The sequence below is a fragment of the Helicoverpa armigera genome, chromosome 2 (genome assembly GCF_030705265.1).
Source record: "Helicoverpa armigera isolate CAAS_96S chromosome 2, ASM3070526v1, whole genome shotgun sequence".
NCBI classification, from domain to species: Eukaryota; Metazoa; Arthropoda; class Insecta; order Lepidoptera; family Noctuidae; genus Helicoverpa; species Helicoverpa armigera.
In genome coordinates, this window is record NC_087121.1 from 3,867,948 (window position 1) to 3,884,426 (window position 16,479).

The 16,479-nt window shown below is 35.2% G+C and overlaps 1 protein-coding gene and 1 long non-coding RNA gene across 2 annotated transcripts; one reads left to right on the forward strand and one right to left on the reverse strand.

The window, feature by feature from the left end:
* Window positions 1–9,461: 9,461 nt before the first annotated feature.
* LOC110377162 (uncharacterized) lies at window positions 9,462–11,409 on the reverse strand. The gene is made up of 3 exons (XR_002429589.3): window positions 11,207–11,409; window positions 10,510–10,581; window positions 9,462–10,132 (listed from the first exon to the last, which is right to left on the reverse strand). It is a non-coding gene; the product is annotated as an uncharacterized LOC110377162 (long non-coding RNA).
* A 1,557-nt stretch (window positions 11,410–12,966) lies between these two features.
* LOC110376954 (apyrase) lies at window positions 12,967–16,290 on the forward strand. The gene is made up of 4 exons (XM_021335618.3): window positions 12,967–13,816; window positions 14,126–14,335; window positions 15,391–15,624; window positions 16,020–16,290. The coding sequence occupies exons 1-4, from the start codon at window positions 13,277–13,279 to the stop codon at window positions 16,221–16,223; spliced, it is 1,188 nt and encodes a 395-aa protein (XP_021191293.3). The 5' UTR covers window positions 12,967–13,276; the 3' UTR covers window positions 16,224–16,290.
* The last annotated feature ends 189 nt before the right edge of the window (window positions 16,291–16,479 follow it).

The following is a 16,479-nucleotide window of genomic DNA, read 5'->3' on the forward strand; positions in this document are numbered from 1 at the left end:
TGTTGCGGATGTATGAATGTTCTTAATTTGCTTTCTTATCAAAGTCATTTTTCAGGAAAACACTCAGGTTTGAATTGATTATTCATAACCAATTTTCTGAGATTTTCTCCTCATCTTACCTACTCAGTGTATCTAAGTAATCATGTAGCTTCAGTAACCATCAAAAAAATTCGCAACTCTCTAACAGATGAACACACAATTTAATTGAAACAAAAACTAGTAGAAAGCGCGTTCACGAAATCAAATTAAGGTCGCATGAAACCAACCCTAATGACCTTTAGTACTAATAGACTATGTTACTAATCTAAAAACTTCGTAATGGTACAAAAAACAAAGCACTTATGCGTACAATTTGACTTGAAGACAACAAACATTCAACCTCTATGTGATTTACTTTCGACTCGATTATGGAATACAATAGAAAAAAAAAATTGACCATATACTCGCCCATACAATACAGTAATTGATGTCCTTAAAGATCGATATGGTTAAACGAAGGGTATTAATTGTTATCGATATTTTATAACTGTAGTTACTTCTAATAAGACTGATGTATGGATAAACCATTTTTTTGTGTAAATGAGTAATAAAATTATCCTGTCACATTCAATTGATTAAAATCCGACTTTTATCTTTAAAACAGTTATAAAGAAGTTAACCCATAGTTCACCCACTTTGTCTGTTTGACTCATAACATGTGATTTTTCTGATAAAACTTAGAACGTCTATTTCTATTGCTTTTACAATACATACATACTTTATATGTATGCAAAATCACACCAGAGGTCTTTGACCTTAAGCAAATCAAAATTGATATTAAAACCATGTTTTCCATAAAAATATTAGCAGCACGCTTGCAATGTAACTGGAACTTATGAATAGTGAGGACTAGCACTTCCTTCGGGATGAAGGTTTAATGTTGAATAAATCTTAGCTTTATGCTTTACATTATTCAACAAATCCATGGAAATGAGCTCGTGAGATATGCATATGGAATCTATAGGAAATTGTGGAAATTGCTCATTCCTCATCATTATCGTACATTGGAAGACAATGTGTTTAATCTTCAGCACTTCCAAAGGTATTTTTTCGTGGCTTTCAAGAGTATCTAGTAGGTATATTCTGTTGTAAATTTTTCGCTTACCATCATATTTCATTTCCAAAATTCTGGCATAAGGTTCAGATTTTCTTGTATTTTTTAGTTAGACTATGAAAACAGATTAAAAGGAAATTAGGTACATTATAAGTAAGTACGTAAGTATTATAAGTAAGTACCATGTTAGACGTGTACCTAAGTACCTACACATTAAAGAAAACCTTAAGTATATTAAATTAATTGGCCCTATAAAACTCTATTTATCGAATCCAGTTTATTATAATGCTAAAGATTCATTTTTAGATTAAGATATTATCAAGTCAAGTATCCAGTTTCATAATATCTTCATATAGTAAAAGCTCAACTACTTTTAATAAGCTAGAAATAAGCATAAGTAGCGATGAAAGATAAAAACACCGTCTAGCAACGCCTTTAATGTCTATATTAAAAGAAACTGTAGAATTACCTAGATACCCTAGTTATCGTTGAACTTTAAAGTTAATACCTACTTAAGAGAATGATTGAGCTTTGCAATAAATTATAGGTAGTGTTTCTTAACATGCCATTATAAGCTCTATTGTTAAGACATAAAGGTGGTAATGGCGTGCTTTGATTTGTGTGAAGGTGTCAAAGAGTAGCGGCGTGTTCCTATATTTGGCAGTACGTGTCTATGGCCGACACGAAAAAGATATAGTAGCTTTCACATAGGGATGTAATGGTATACTGCAGTGGCCATAAAACGATCATAGACAAGTTACCGAAAGAAAACTAGAGAGAATGTAACTCTAATAACTGTTTGGTTCACGTTAGTGTTACATAAGTGTATAATGCACGTCTGTAACAGAAGTGATATCTGCTCGAATTAAATGCGTGAAAAAAAGCTCAATTGTTTTTAAAGTCTTTAATTGGTAAAAACTATTTCGTCAGCTTTCAAGCACCCGGTAGTTGCCAAAAGCTTGTGGAAAAATTAATTTAACTAACATGACAAAAGCTGAAGCTGTTTGCACCGTAACTTACCTTCTCTAATAAGTCTTAAATGAACATCGATAAAAATTATGTAAAATTATACAAGTCATTTTCCTTCCTCGGTAAAGTAGAGAAATAAGACGGTAGCTTAGAATAACTTAGAACACCCATTAAACACCATGAAGAAAATTCTCTCTAATGGCGCTAAAAGTATAAATAGTTAACTTGTAACTCACTGTACCATAACGCTAAATCTCAGCTATAAACGACAATAAACCAGGGTTTACATAAACAAATCTCTTAAGATTATAATAAAGATTAATTTCCTCAACACAACTCGAGCTGAGCCGTGAATAGTAGTCAATAAAAACGCCGGCGCGTCCGTGCGAATTCAATACAGGGAAACAACGTGCATCGGTAACTCTCAACTCATTACTCAATGAGTTATTGCTATGTAATTATGTATCTGAAGTTCGAAATGTAGCATAATGGTACTATTATTGAAATCAGAATAACGTAAAACCATAAAATAATGTGAGCGTAACAATGAACGCTATAAATCCAACATAGCATGTAGGTACAGATGAGTACCGTTTGACAGACAAAAACTGTCTTCAGAACATTTCGTAACATCTTGGGAATCTACAAAGAAGCTGGTTTATTGTGGACACGCCTCTTCGTCATGCGAAATAAGTGCTTAATGTATTTTTTGCGGTGTCAACGCTGAATATCCTCGGAGACGTAAACTTGCTTCCCATACTTTGGACAGCAGACATGACTGTTCAGATAAGTATGCGTAAATGTGCCTACATGCGCTGAAAGGCAGTAAAAGTACAGAGGAAATTGCCCAGCAATCTGTTTTGTTTGTCGTAATGATAGAATTAAGTTCCATAAAATGCTGTCTAATAATAAAAATGCATTGGTAAGACAGGTGCGCGTGTTAGCCGCATTCGTTGACTGATCAAGTAGGTAGGTAAGGTGGTCTTACCTCATTGAAATATACAGCATCCTTTTAAGTTGTAAGTACCTACTTCAAAAAGTACGGGGTACCAAATGACTATTGCCGAACGGTGTTTTTATTATCTAGCAGCTGTCTTCCGCTGTTTCACTTCCAGGATAAAATAAAGTCTTTATCTCCCGGGCTGGCCACAAATAGCGACCAATAGGGAAAGATGGATAGCTATGAGGGAGGCCTTTGACCAGCAGTGGGACAACATAGTCTAAATAAAAAAAATCTCCCGGGTATAGTGGAGCTTCTCAACAGTGAACAAAATATTCAAATCGGTTCGGTAGCTTCGGAGTGCTTAGGGCCCAAACAACGAAGATAAAAACCTTTTTATAATATTAGTTTAAACACAGAGGTACAATGACGTTCTATTGTTTTTACGAAGTCTTAATCACCTGTTAGACTGACGTCGCGTCGTCATTAAAATGATCGCGAATGAATTAATTAAGATTTATTTATTCTCAGCTACCAACTGTGGGCGTATATTAGCCAAAGCTTTATACATTTTAAATTTAGCAAGCTTCTAATGATTGATAGAGCGATGTACTCTGAGATAACAGGGCGTATATTATGTTGGTACATAAATTAGTGTAGCTGTGTATTAGTACTAGAAGCGACAGGTTACAAATAAATGGGTATTGCTACCGTTAATTATTTTAATTAATGCTGTTTAAATGGCGATAGGTACGCAGTATTAAATACACATTTGTGGGCAGGATAGGACACTAAGGGCTTTTGACTTTAAGCCCTGGGTGCGTAATTAATGTTTTTTTTTTCATAATTCGTAAGAGATTTTAGAAAAGAGTAAAAGATTGTCTTCATTGTACCTACTAATGTCCTTAAAGTTGTTTTCATAACAACCTTAGCTAAAAAGTTATGAGAAAAAATGGATTAGTCTATTGAACGATTGACTTTTATGTCATAATTATATAATATAAATAAATTAACACAATAGAGTTTTCAATATCGGAATTGGTCAATATGTATCTCTATTTTTATTGTTATTCGTGGCCGGTTTATTTTTCAAAATTCTTACATACAGACTGACTAAATGTTACTGTTCATATTCTTAAACACATTGTAATAGCAATCCAAGAACTGCACTAAAATATAATTAAATATCAATCAAATATTCTAGCAAGAAGCAGTTACTTATATAAGTAAAGCATAAATAATTATATCTTTTGTTTAATATAGGAAGTACCTTGAATATTAGTTACAATAAAAACTCAGGTGACTACAAAAAGTCTAGTGTTACAAGAAAGAAGTACCTACAAGGAAACAAAGATCGTATAGACATCTAATTAGCGTAATTCAATTCAATTAATTCGAGTTACTGTAGTATAGCCTACTCTTCAGTATGGTACAATAGTCGGTGATTATAAAGTGTATAATAGTTCAATAGGATTGAGAATTGTTATCTGGACATATACCTTCCCATAATGAAAATGGGTTCACTTATTTTACGAGCGACATATACACTTTTGTAAACCTTTACTGAGTCCTTGATGTCCAAGATACCTACACTCAAATAGTACATTAAATAGAAACATTGCTACCTGCTTGCCTGACTGGAATCGATCCCGCACACTCCTACTTAAGATTTTTTAATTAATGACAAAGCCACTACGACTTACGATGAGACGAGCTGACATAACAACGTAATAAAATAACCATTTTGATTCATAGTTCAATGAAACCTCAAGCCCATAAGTCTGGAAAGCATCGCCGGCGATCTGACACAGTCTGATTGTCAGACTATCTAATCGATCTCATCAGACGCAGGCGCAGCTAAGAAAAACACAAACGTTTCCTACCAGAATTATACGGTAACAAAAAGAGAAAAAGGAAAACTAAGATTGCTCTAATTACTGATGATATCTCGCTTTAAATAATTGCATTTTGTTGTTAAATGTAATGTACGAACACAAGATGAATTAATAAAAAACACCGCAATGTTTGTGTTGTTAAGCAAATAAGAAATGATTTATGATTTGCAAAATTAATAAAAAACTTAGAATCCTCTTATCGTCATTGTTAATCGAAGAGTATGTAAAAGACAAGCTATTAACATAATTATGACAGTAATTGGCGATAAAGTAAAACCTTAGAGAAATAAGATTTATATGTTCACACGGAAACAATATAAAAGACTTGATCAGATCACTCTGTGAAGAAAAACCTTTTAGAACATTTTCAAACAAAGCTTCAAGAATGTCTGGAAATCATTGGTTTAACATCATAACTGTTTATACTAAAGGTATTTTCAGACCATGATACTTAGTTATGAGATAAATATACCCTACTAGCTTCCACCCGCGGCTTCTCCCGCGTGGTGTGTTGATAAAAAGTAGCCTATATGTTAATCCAGGGTATCAACTATCTACATACCAAATTTCAACCAAATCGGTCCAGCCGTTTTTGCATGAAAGAATAACAAACGCCAAATAAGGGTTCTCTAATTCATACTCACGCTCAGTGACTGCGTATATTATAATATTATCTAAGGGAGTGTTTTACACTAGGCTACACGTCGTAAAACTATCACTAACCGGTAGGTTAACGTATGACAAATATCCTGCAACACGACTAACGACAGGAGGAATGTCAAAAAGACATAAACTTTTACAACTGCCTGAAGAAAATGAAATTGATAAAGATCCTTGTTTATTTTATGTATGTATATCCTTGTAAAATATTTGCATAAAAGCACTTCCAGCTTAGGTATGAATCACAGGTCCATCTTATCCATTTTACATTGTGGACATGCTCACACATGGCCCTGCAGTATACTTATAGGCCCCTAAATTATGATGGCCACGTAAAACCGTGAGCTGCTCGTTTTCTGCCGCACTATTTCCCACAATTAGGACCCAGGAGAGTAGATTTGATAATTCCAGTGAAACCCGTGTTGTGTGTTAGTGTATCTAGTATCAACTGTATCGTGGAATATTTCTCGTTTTTGTACTATTATGTTTACCTACTTAAAAATAATACAGCTAAGTTTCGGTAAATTAAAGCAAAACACAAACGCTTAATGTACCATTAAACTGTTGATAGAACCAGTGGGCATGACGACCACCCGAATTAACAGACTTGAACATTTTCAGCATTTTAATATTAAACAAATACCAAGAATAATTTTCGCAGACACCCATTTTATTTTAGAGAGTTCAGTGTTGCGCAAATAAACAAAAAGATTAAGTTAGAAAGCCGGTTAGAGAAAATATTAATAAATGCAAAATAATAAGATGAAGAACCAGTAATTCTGGAACGGTAATAAAACCTATTCGCAGGTATAAGGACGAAGCGCTAAAGTAGTTTACTTATACAATGATACATATACCTTTAAATAACATTACATTTACACATAACATTTTAAATAATGTAAGAACGAATTGTACAATATCTATATCCAAATAGGTACCACAGCCAAAAGTTTTATCTTTTATAAAATCATAAATATTTTTCTTCGACTTAAGTAATTAACAAAATAGGTAACTAGGATATATTGCTTAGAAGTATCTTTTAATTATTTACACACAGTAACATACGTAGTTTATCTCACATAAGTACAGCTTTTGATAACAAATTGAAGCATGTAAGATAAATCGTAGCACGATAGCAGGCTTTCTTTTCACCACAGTATCTATATGATTTCAGCCTGGAAAACCATTAATTCAGAAAATTAATAAGATTCGTTTCAGACAATGTTAATGCAGATGAAATGCATAAACAAACAAACATTTTAGTAGGTCTAGAGGAAACTGCACATTGAAATAATAGGATAGCCTATCTAGCTTACCCTTAGTTTAAATAGCTAGATTTGATTCCAAAACAAAGTACAGAGTCAATAATATATCAAGACATAAAAGGTTGTAACCAGAATACTTTGGGCCAGGAATTCTTTTGATGTCACTACATAATTTTACTATGGTACCCAATACCCATTACAGGAGAGCCGACATTGGTGGGCTCACTGGGCCTTTATCCCATAGGGAAAACAATTGAAATCCGTCGCATTTTTGTCCATTAATCTGAACAGTCGAAATTATTTGTCCAAATAGAAACTAAAGCACGAATTGAAAATAGAAGAGGTACTTGGTATTCCTAAAAAGGTTCGTTGAAAGTGATCTTAGGCAGAAAAAATCAGACAAATCGTGAGAATTTCGGACAGAATCAAGGAGGTAATGTAATAAAGCACCTTGATGCGAAATGGATTTGAAAGCAGGCTCCTTTTAATATTATTTTTGAATATGCATTAGGTTAAAGTAAGCACTATTAAAGCATCTCGTCCGCCCCATTTTAATTAGCACCCTGCCGTTAAAACAAAAGGGTTCGTGCCACTATTTGTCGGCAAACGATCTCTTTACCAACGGTTTAATTTACCCCTGTTTAACCAAACAGCGAAGATCGGTGCTTATTTAAGTAGTTGAACATTTTTTTGGTCTTTTTATAAGGTTCCTGCCTTCTTTAATGCTACTCAAAGTAAACTACACTAAACTTTTACACATAATTTGGAACACATAGTTATTCGATTGTATTTTTATCTTGCTCAGTATTTTAGAAAACGTACAGACATGAGCTCAAGACATTTTACGGAAAACACATTTCTAAAACTAATCGAGTATTTTAATTCCCTCGTATCGTTATTTGATTGATTTTATCTGGTGTTTTATCAGCAGTGAACTCTCTCTGGGCATTTAAGTCTTCAGGCCACACCCTTGCACTGATATTGAAAAGACATCGATATGATAAGGCTTTACTAGCTACCCTGGTTTGAGCTTACACGTCCTGTTAGATAGTGACGTTTATAAATTGAACTTTTCCCATATTCTTTTAAGATGTAAAAGTATGGGAAATTTTCAGTTTTCTCATGCAATCAAGATAAGCAATAACAAAATTTTTTAAGTGGGGTTTTTTAAACAATATAGCCTTATTTAAGTAATCACTGATTGGCCGAATCTGCCCGTCAATATATTTATAAACCAATACTCGTACAAATTAAAATAATTTCTACGAAAAATCCTCAACTCTCTGGACGCACACTCATCGAACTTTCTTCAAAGACTAAATATGTAAATCGCATTACGTTTACACGTTAAAACGCCATATTAGTATCGTGTCAATAATAAATTAAAATCCGCATTTATACCAACTATAATGAATAAACGATACATAAATTAAATCGTCGGATACTTTTTGTTACCATTAAACGATTTTTCGAGGAACAAAAAAGCGCTTCTGCTAATTCGCGTGTGCGAGTTACATTTGTTAATAGTTCTTCCGCTCTTGTAATAGTAAATTGTCGGTCTCATAATGAATATTGAACACTTCACCGAATGAATTGTGGTAGCGAAGACAGTTGCGGAAATTATCTTCTAGAATCGCCTCTAACCTACTGACGACTGGGTACTAAATAATATAAATCGTATCGGGGGCTTCGGCTACGGGTACCTCGATCACTGGGGGGCGTAAGCCACGGAGACATCAGCTTTCGTGTTGAGTACTTAGAATGGAAGAAACAAATGAATACATGTTTTCAAAATTGGTACCAAGAAAATATTAAACTCCACGTTCTACATACCTAGGAACCCAGCAAGTTTGAATTGGCTACAGAAAAGCACACATAGAACCAATAAATCAAACATTAGCACTACTGACATAAAAACCGTTTGCAAAGTAGGTGCATACAGAAAATAAATACTGTCCATTGGATGACACCGTTACTGAATTTCCTTGTAGCTCGTCCTCAAAAGCTTTTGGCTAACGTGTATTTAGCAGCTATCACAATAGGAACACGCGAATTAAGAAGGTACTATGAATAACAACGGACAGAAGGTCCATCAGAGGAAACATTGTTTGTTTGGTTATTTAAACCTTAAAGGCTCCACATCTATTGGACTGATTCCGAAAATTATTTCACTGTTGGGAAGCTACACTATGCTCGGGAGACATATCTAGGTGACATTTATCCGAGTGCGAGAAATAGTTTCCACGGCATGCGGGTTAGACCACGGAAAACAGTGGTACATTACTAAAAGGCCTGTATTAGTCACACAGTTGTAATCTAAAAAGCATTCATCAAACTATAGGTACCTAGGAATATAAAAGTCCCATCTTAAGAGTTTGAAACTCTTTAAAATGAACCTTTTGCACCTTTCTATCGTATAACAGTCTTCATCAAATCTCATCACGATCTCTAGATAACGTCTATCATACTTGATACTATCTGCACTGAGTTGCCATTGAATGATCAGTTAACTTTCATTCGCCAACATTAGTTTCAATTACAATAAGCTTAATTCTTTTATTTGATTAACAATTTGCTCACAGGTTTTTTGCGAGCTGAACAATTTAATTCAATTAAGAACACAGCTTTGAATAGACAACATTTATTTGCTATAATTCTCACATTGGTAACACTTTTCATTACAGAACGGAACTTGCAAATTACTTGTTACCTGCTATTTTAGAAAACGTTACACAATTTCGTTTTTCAAAATAGGATTACAAAAAAGTTTCCAAAAATAGACAAAGCAACAAACAAATTAAATACTATCTATACTCCATGATTGTACAGTCAAAACAAAACAACACAATATTACAATTTCACAAATTTTCCACACCACTGTACAGTTCATTGATTAACGATCACAAGACAATCACCATATTGATACAACACTATAAGAACAGACCAAACCTAAGTTTGGTGTCAGAAAGAAGCGCATACGCGCAGTAGTAGCACAGTCCTATGGTGACGATGCTGAAGACGACTCCACAGAACCAAACGCATCCCACGTCACAGCATATAGGCTTGTTATCACGCGGAGGTACCACTGGGCGACTTACCCTAGGCGACGGTGCTACCCTCCTGTAGATTCAAACCAGCTTGCTTAATTTAGTAATCCTAAAACCTAATAGAGCTTGCAAGGATAAACGATATAACGGCGAGGATGCTGAAGATGATTCCGCAGAACCAAATGCATCCCACATCACAGCACACAGGCCTGACACGTCGAGGTGACACTACACGTCGCACCCTAGGCGATGTTGTTACTTTCCTGTAGATTTAAACAAGCTTGTTTAATTTATTAGTAGTCCTAAGAATATTTTTGCAAGATTTACGATGTATGTTTGTTACTCTATCACGCCAAAGCTACCCAATGGATTTTAGTAAAATGGTTTGACAGTAGGTGATTTGGATGGGACTTATTATTGACAAAACATCAGAACAATATAGTCCGTGGCTTCGTAGCTCAACAATAGATTAAGATCGAATAGGAGGTCTACGCTACCAAAAACAATGGTATCAGCGGAATCAATTAGGTAATTGGCATTCATGGGATCTTTAGTTTTCGTTGTATTAGAGTACACCCTCATTTCATAGTTAGTAAAAGAGTTATATCAATCATTCGAAAAGTTTAATTGATATACTTACGGAATTACTTTGGTTTCTGTAAGTACCATCACATTTTATGCTTGCAACAACCAGGTGCCATCTGCCATGTATCTGCAAATTTCACATTGTCTAAGGCGGCTTCAAATATCCTCTACTTAAGTATTTGAAAACTCAATCGGCAACAGGTTCTAGGCAAGTTTAATCAAACCAAACTGGCTGTCAACCGCCGAATTTCAGCGTCTATGCATACTACGTGTAACGTATCGGGTCGTTCAGATGTGAACGAAAAAGTGAATAGGTATGTATGGAAATAAATAACAACTACGTATCGTTCGCTCACATTCGGCGGCTGACAGTTTGTTTTGAACACAGCCTTAAGCTCAATAACATTATGAACCATGGTTAAGGAATTCTCATTTAAAAATCTAGATGAGGTAGGTAGTCATGATCTATTAGCAGCAATACACATCGAAGCAAGCAATTCAGTTTTCAGAAAGGAGGTCACAAAAGGGATTTCCTATTGAGATTTTATAATGCCAGCGTTAATAGGTAGCATTCTCGCAATCTGAAAGTATTCAAAGGCAATACAGAAGAGGAATGTTCTGGCTTATGATCAGTGTAAAGCTTTCTTGAATAGGATCATCCACAAAGCCATAAAGGATCTCCATAAAGAGAAAATGATAACCACATTTATGAGCCCTGTAACAAGTTTGTACAAAGGCACCACGATACTTACTTTTTCTTAAAGTCGTATTTAGGACCGTACCTCACGTAGTTTAAACTGGCTAAATAAAGGAAGAACAAGAAAAATCCTATTAATATAAACACAAATGCGAAGAACTCTAAGTACCAGAGCACATTTGTGTGTACTGAACTTAAATTTACCATTTTTAATTTTGGATTTAAGATAACATAATAATTTCGATACAGTAATTTTGAACTTAATCAAAATAAATGGTAGGATGATCCATGTCAAAACATTGACGCAATTACATAAAATACAATACAAAAGAGGTTTTGCTAAAAAGGTAAGATAAACGATTCGAGTTTCTATTCAGCCTAGGTTATAGTAGTTCTTATAATACGCATAAAATATCAGGGTCAAAAAGTAAGGTCATGACAGATGAGCTACTAATATAATATACCAAATTGGCAACTGCTGGGTACCTACGCAACTTTGTCAGATAGATTCTCACACCTAAAGAGCCAAACCTTCATAGAACAGTAAACATAGGCCAACGGAAACCAGGATAGACCACAGTGAATACAAAAACCGAAAGTTTATGTGACAATGATACATAAATAACATATTATAGCCATCTACAAATCTAAAATAGCACTCCAGACGGATGTTTAGACATCAATACAAAAAAGAACTCAAAAATATAAATTGGTTGACCACCAAATAGTTTAGTTTAATTTTGTTTCAATTACATTTTTTGCGCAGGATGTCCGCTCGTGAGAGTAAGCACTTTAGATATTCTTCATTCAGTGAAAGCAAGAGGAATATTTTTTTATAGTGGGTTGAAATTAGTGTCCATTGCGAGACATTAGCGATTGGAAAATACAAAGCACTGTGGAACCAAATATAATCTATAAATAAAGATTTTTAATATTATCTGCCTAGTAAGCTTTTTCCCAACTATGTTGGATTCGGTTTCCAGTATTACCTACCGGATGCGGCTGAGTACCAATGTTTCACATGAAGTGCCTGCCTACCTGACCACACAAGGCCACTGACTTAATAAGGAAAGGGTATAAGGGAGGGCACGAGGAAAGGGGCTAAATACGGATAGTTTGTAAGGGAGTACATGTGGAAATTTACGAGGCAGTACCTACCTACACGAAGAAGAGTAGATAAGGAGAGTGCATAGGAGAAGTTTATGAGAGAGTACAAAAGGAAACTACATTATAGTGTTTATAGGCGGAATACATGGACAGTATGTAAGTAACCATGGCTCCACAGAGAGTATCCAAAAGTAGGTAAATCGGAAAGCGGTACCCTGCTCTCTATATCAGGAGAGCTAAAGAGAGCCTCTTTAGGTGAAGAGCTTGGCTATGAAGCCATTGTCTGTAGGATCTAACAAAAACCGTTGTAATTTTTCTAAATAATTCAGTTTCAATAAAATTATACTAGTCGATCAATTGCTAATGTAGGTACCTATTTTGCCGATCTCAGTGAGACTGCATCAACATTTTTTTCCAATAAAATCAATTCCCAACGTCATCATCATCATCTCAGCCATAGGACGTCCATTTCTGAACATAGGCCTCCCCCTTTGATCTCCACAGATACCTGTTGGAATCGACCTGCATCCAGCGTCTTTATTCCCCATGTAATAAAGAGTAATTTGTATATTTTGATAAAATTAAATAATTCATTAAATAATTTTTGATTCCCTGTTAATAGTTTTGCTCAATAAACAGATTTTTTTTATTGGCAAATTCTAGCTCCGCCAAATTGACAACATGACAAACAACAAGCAATGTTATGTCACTTGTCTGTCAGTGTCATATCCATATGTGTCATTAGTACATTTTTAATCACCAAATCAGCACTAAAATGTAAAGGAAATTATCCCAAAATGAACCATAATCCACATCGTAACACGTTGAGGATATCATTAAGCTTAGCTAAAACTATCAAGCCATTATATTTACCAAGGTTTTCCACACAACAATTAGTGAAATCGGCCAGTGATATTATTTAACACTTAATTCTAAAGTTTTTACTAAATGTTTCGACTAGTCACATGATATTGGGAGTCAATTTAAGTGAAATTAATATGTTATAAGCATATTTATTATGTACGAGTCTTACGAGTTAGAAGATCGTAAAATGAAAGGCACTCTTCGTGATTGGCGCAAGGCCCTGCGCACACCAGCCACGTACAGAGTCGGGAACGCAGTGAGGATACAGCCACAGTTTGTGTTGTTGATTGTGTTAATAGGTGCATTCCTTATAGTGTTATTTTATTATAATTGGTGGACTAGTACCCAGCCAGTGAATGTGCAGAGATGGGCCAGTTCCGCAAGGTCGTATAACGCGACCTATCCGCTCACTGCGCCCTTGGTCAGTGGAGATGTCACGACGTTCAGAATTGGGATAGTAGCGGACTTAGATACTAATTCTAAAAGCAATACTAACAAGCACACGTATATAAGTTACTTAAAGAAAGGGTTACTGCACTACAACCGTGTGAAGAAGTCTGTGCAAATATCATGGGATATCCGGGAGCCCACGATGTTGACTTCAACTTACTCCCATAAAGGGAGAGGAATGGAACTGTCAGAGTTGATAGTATATGATGGGAGATTGCTCACTTTTGATGACCGCTCGGGAATGGTAATTATTTTGATCAATATATTCCATCATCACAAAATTGGCTGTCTTATCACCTTTTCCCTAGTTAGGATGGCTCCCAATCTAACTATGCAGAAACTGTCTGACCTCCACAACTCAGTTACCAGAAAAACACAACCCCTTTCTTAGGCTGGCTACACACTTTCAGGCTTTTACTAGTTAAAAGTAAGAGGTTTCTACAGGTTAGAGTCTGCAGTCAACTGCTAAAACTATGCTTAAACACTTAATTTGTATCACAGTAATAATGTTTGTTGTAATTATGTCTCCTAACATGACTTTTTTATTTTGCAGGTGTTTGAAATATCAAACAATAAAATAGTGCCATGGGTGATATTAACCGATGGGAATGGCCATACAGAGAAAGGTTTTAAGTCAGAATGGGCAACAGTTAAAGATGACATTCTGTATGTGGGATCTATGGGCAAAGAATGGACAACGGCCAGTGGAGAATTCCAGACTTATGATCCTATGTGGATCAAACTAATCAATATCCATGGAGAGGTAAGATTTTAAAAGAAGAATGTAAATCAATTGAATAGTTATAGTAAACTAGCTTCTGCTCATTGTTTTTTCCATGTCCTAGGGATATTGCTCCCATTATTAATGGTTACATAAATGTAAATACTAACAAAACCCTTGCTTATAATAAATATGATAGTGTAGGCAGGGAATTTTTTTTTATAGGGAAGTCCATAACTGTATTTTTTTTCTTGATGATAAAAAAATGATCTATTAATAAGGAAATAAATACATAGAACTAAATAGTTATGTAAACAGGAAAAGTAATGATATTTGCTTTGAGTGTGCAATACAGGCAGTATGGTTGCGAACATGTTACTATCTTATCAAACAAGTTACTGGCGATTCAAAAAGGTTATCTATGTTTATCTTATTTAATGTTTTGAGGTAGACTGTTTAGCTTGTAACTGGATGATTAAATTAACATTTAATTTCATGGAATAAAATCCAACTAAGGGCAGGTGTTTGTTAAAAAAAAATGCATTATCTACCTATGTGTACACAAATGACTTTATTTGGAAATTCAGTAGATTCAGTTTCATAAATAACATATTCTGTTGAATAGGATTACACAAAAAGTAACATAATTCTGCATTGATTTGAAATACACAAATATAAATCAAACTCCTTGGTAAGTCATGGCAGTCAGAGACACATTACAAAATTACTTTCCAGAGAAACAAATATATAGTTCATAAAACAGTTAAGGCTAGCCGCTGATTGCAACTTTTTGTCACCGTGACTTTTTGCAATGAAAACTATACTGAGTGCGCTCATTATGGTGACGTGACAATACGGTGACAAATAGTTGCAGCAGCAGGCAATGCCGGAGTGACGTGACTGTCACTCGCCCTGTACATTACAATGGGAGTCCACTCACTGGTGACTTTTTGTCTCTCAGCCGGCATACAAAAATGAACGCGATTTGTCACCCAAGAACAGATTCAGTGAGCGCATCGTGGGTGACAGCAGGTGACAGTGACAAAAAGTTACAATCAGCGGCGGGCCTAACTCATAATGCAACATTTCTTCTACAGGTGCAGCCATTAAACTGGGTGACCCAGTACAAGGGTGTCCGCGGTTCCATCGGTATCCAGTGGCCGGGATACATGATCCATGAGTCAGGAGTATGGTCACCTCACAAGCAGTTGTGGCACTTTCTACCCAGAAGATGCAGTCATGAGCCTTACAATGAAACTAAGGATGAAGTAATGGGATGCAATTACTTGATAACAGCTGATGAAAATTTCAAACATATTCATGCTCTTGAGGTGAGTTTCATAAGAAAATACAGAAATGTTTTTAAATATGTCTGAACCAGGTTTTTTTCCCATCTACTGGTAATGTTTAAACCACGTAAGAACATTCTGTTCTTTTTTCAATTCGAACTTTCAACTCACAGTATCCATAAAATTGTGTGTTGAAAAGTAAAACTTTGGCAAAGTCAAACCATGTCTTTCAAGCTCATAGATGACATAATACTATTGTAGACAGATGATACATAAGTATGAAACATAACACAGAAATAGTATTTACTCAGCTGTATGCATATGAATAATATCTGTCCTACTATTGAATTCAATGCCAACCAGTGTTGTCTCGATAGAAATATAACTTCAAGATTATATAGAAGGCTGCGTTAATAAGTGCTTATTATCATTTTCAGATTACAAAACACCAACCAAAGCACGGTTTCTCATCGTTCAAGTTTATACCAGGAACAAATGATGAAGCTATAGTTGCTTTGAAGACTACGGAGTTTGAAGGCAAGACTGCTACGTACATAACTGCATTTACAACGGACGGTATCGTGTTACTACATGACACATTGGTCGAAAACCTCAAATATGAGGGCCTGGAGTTTATATGATAGTGAATTAGTAAATTGTAATTAAAATCGTGACTGTAAATATGTAAAATATAATATAGTTTCGTTATTTTGTGTTTTATTTTGATTGCCGTATGTATTTCTAAGGGTGCGTCACTACCTGGCGAATAGACGCGAATGCGCAGCTCGCCGTTTGAGACCTGCGAGCGTGCAGTCACTGCGTGGTTCGCGAGCAGCTCGCGAAATGCGCATTCGTCAGATATGGATGCACTCTTAGAGCAAATACATTTATCTATTT

Bases quoted from the DNA above. Each gene is read 5' to 3' on its own strand.
- LOC110376954 (XM_021335618.3), top strand. From the start codon at position 13,277: ATGTACGAGTCTTACGAGTTAGAAGATCGTAAAATGAAAGGCACTCTT. The intron at 14,336-15,390 runs GTAAGATTTTAA...TTTCTTCTACAG, and splicing joins TAATCAATATCCATGGAGAG to GTGCAGCCATTAAACTGGGT. The intron at 15,625-16,019 runs GTGAGTTTCATA...TATCATTTTCAG, and splicing joins AACATATTCATGCTCTTGAG to ATTACAAAACACCAACCAAA.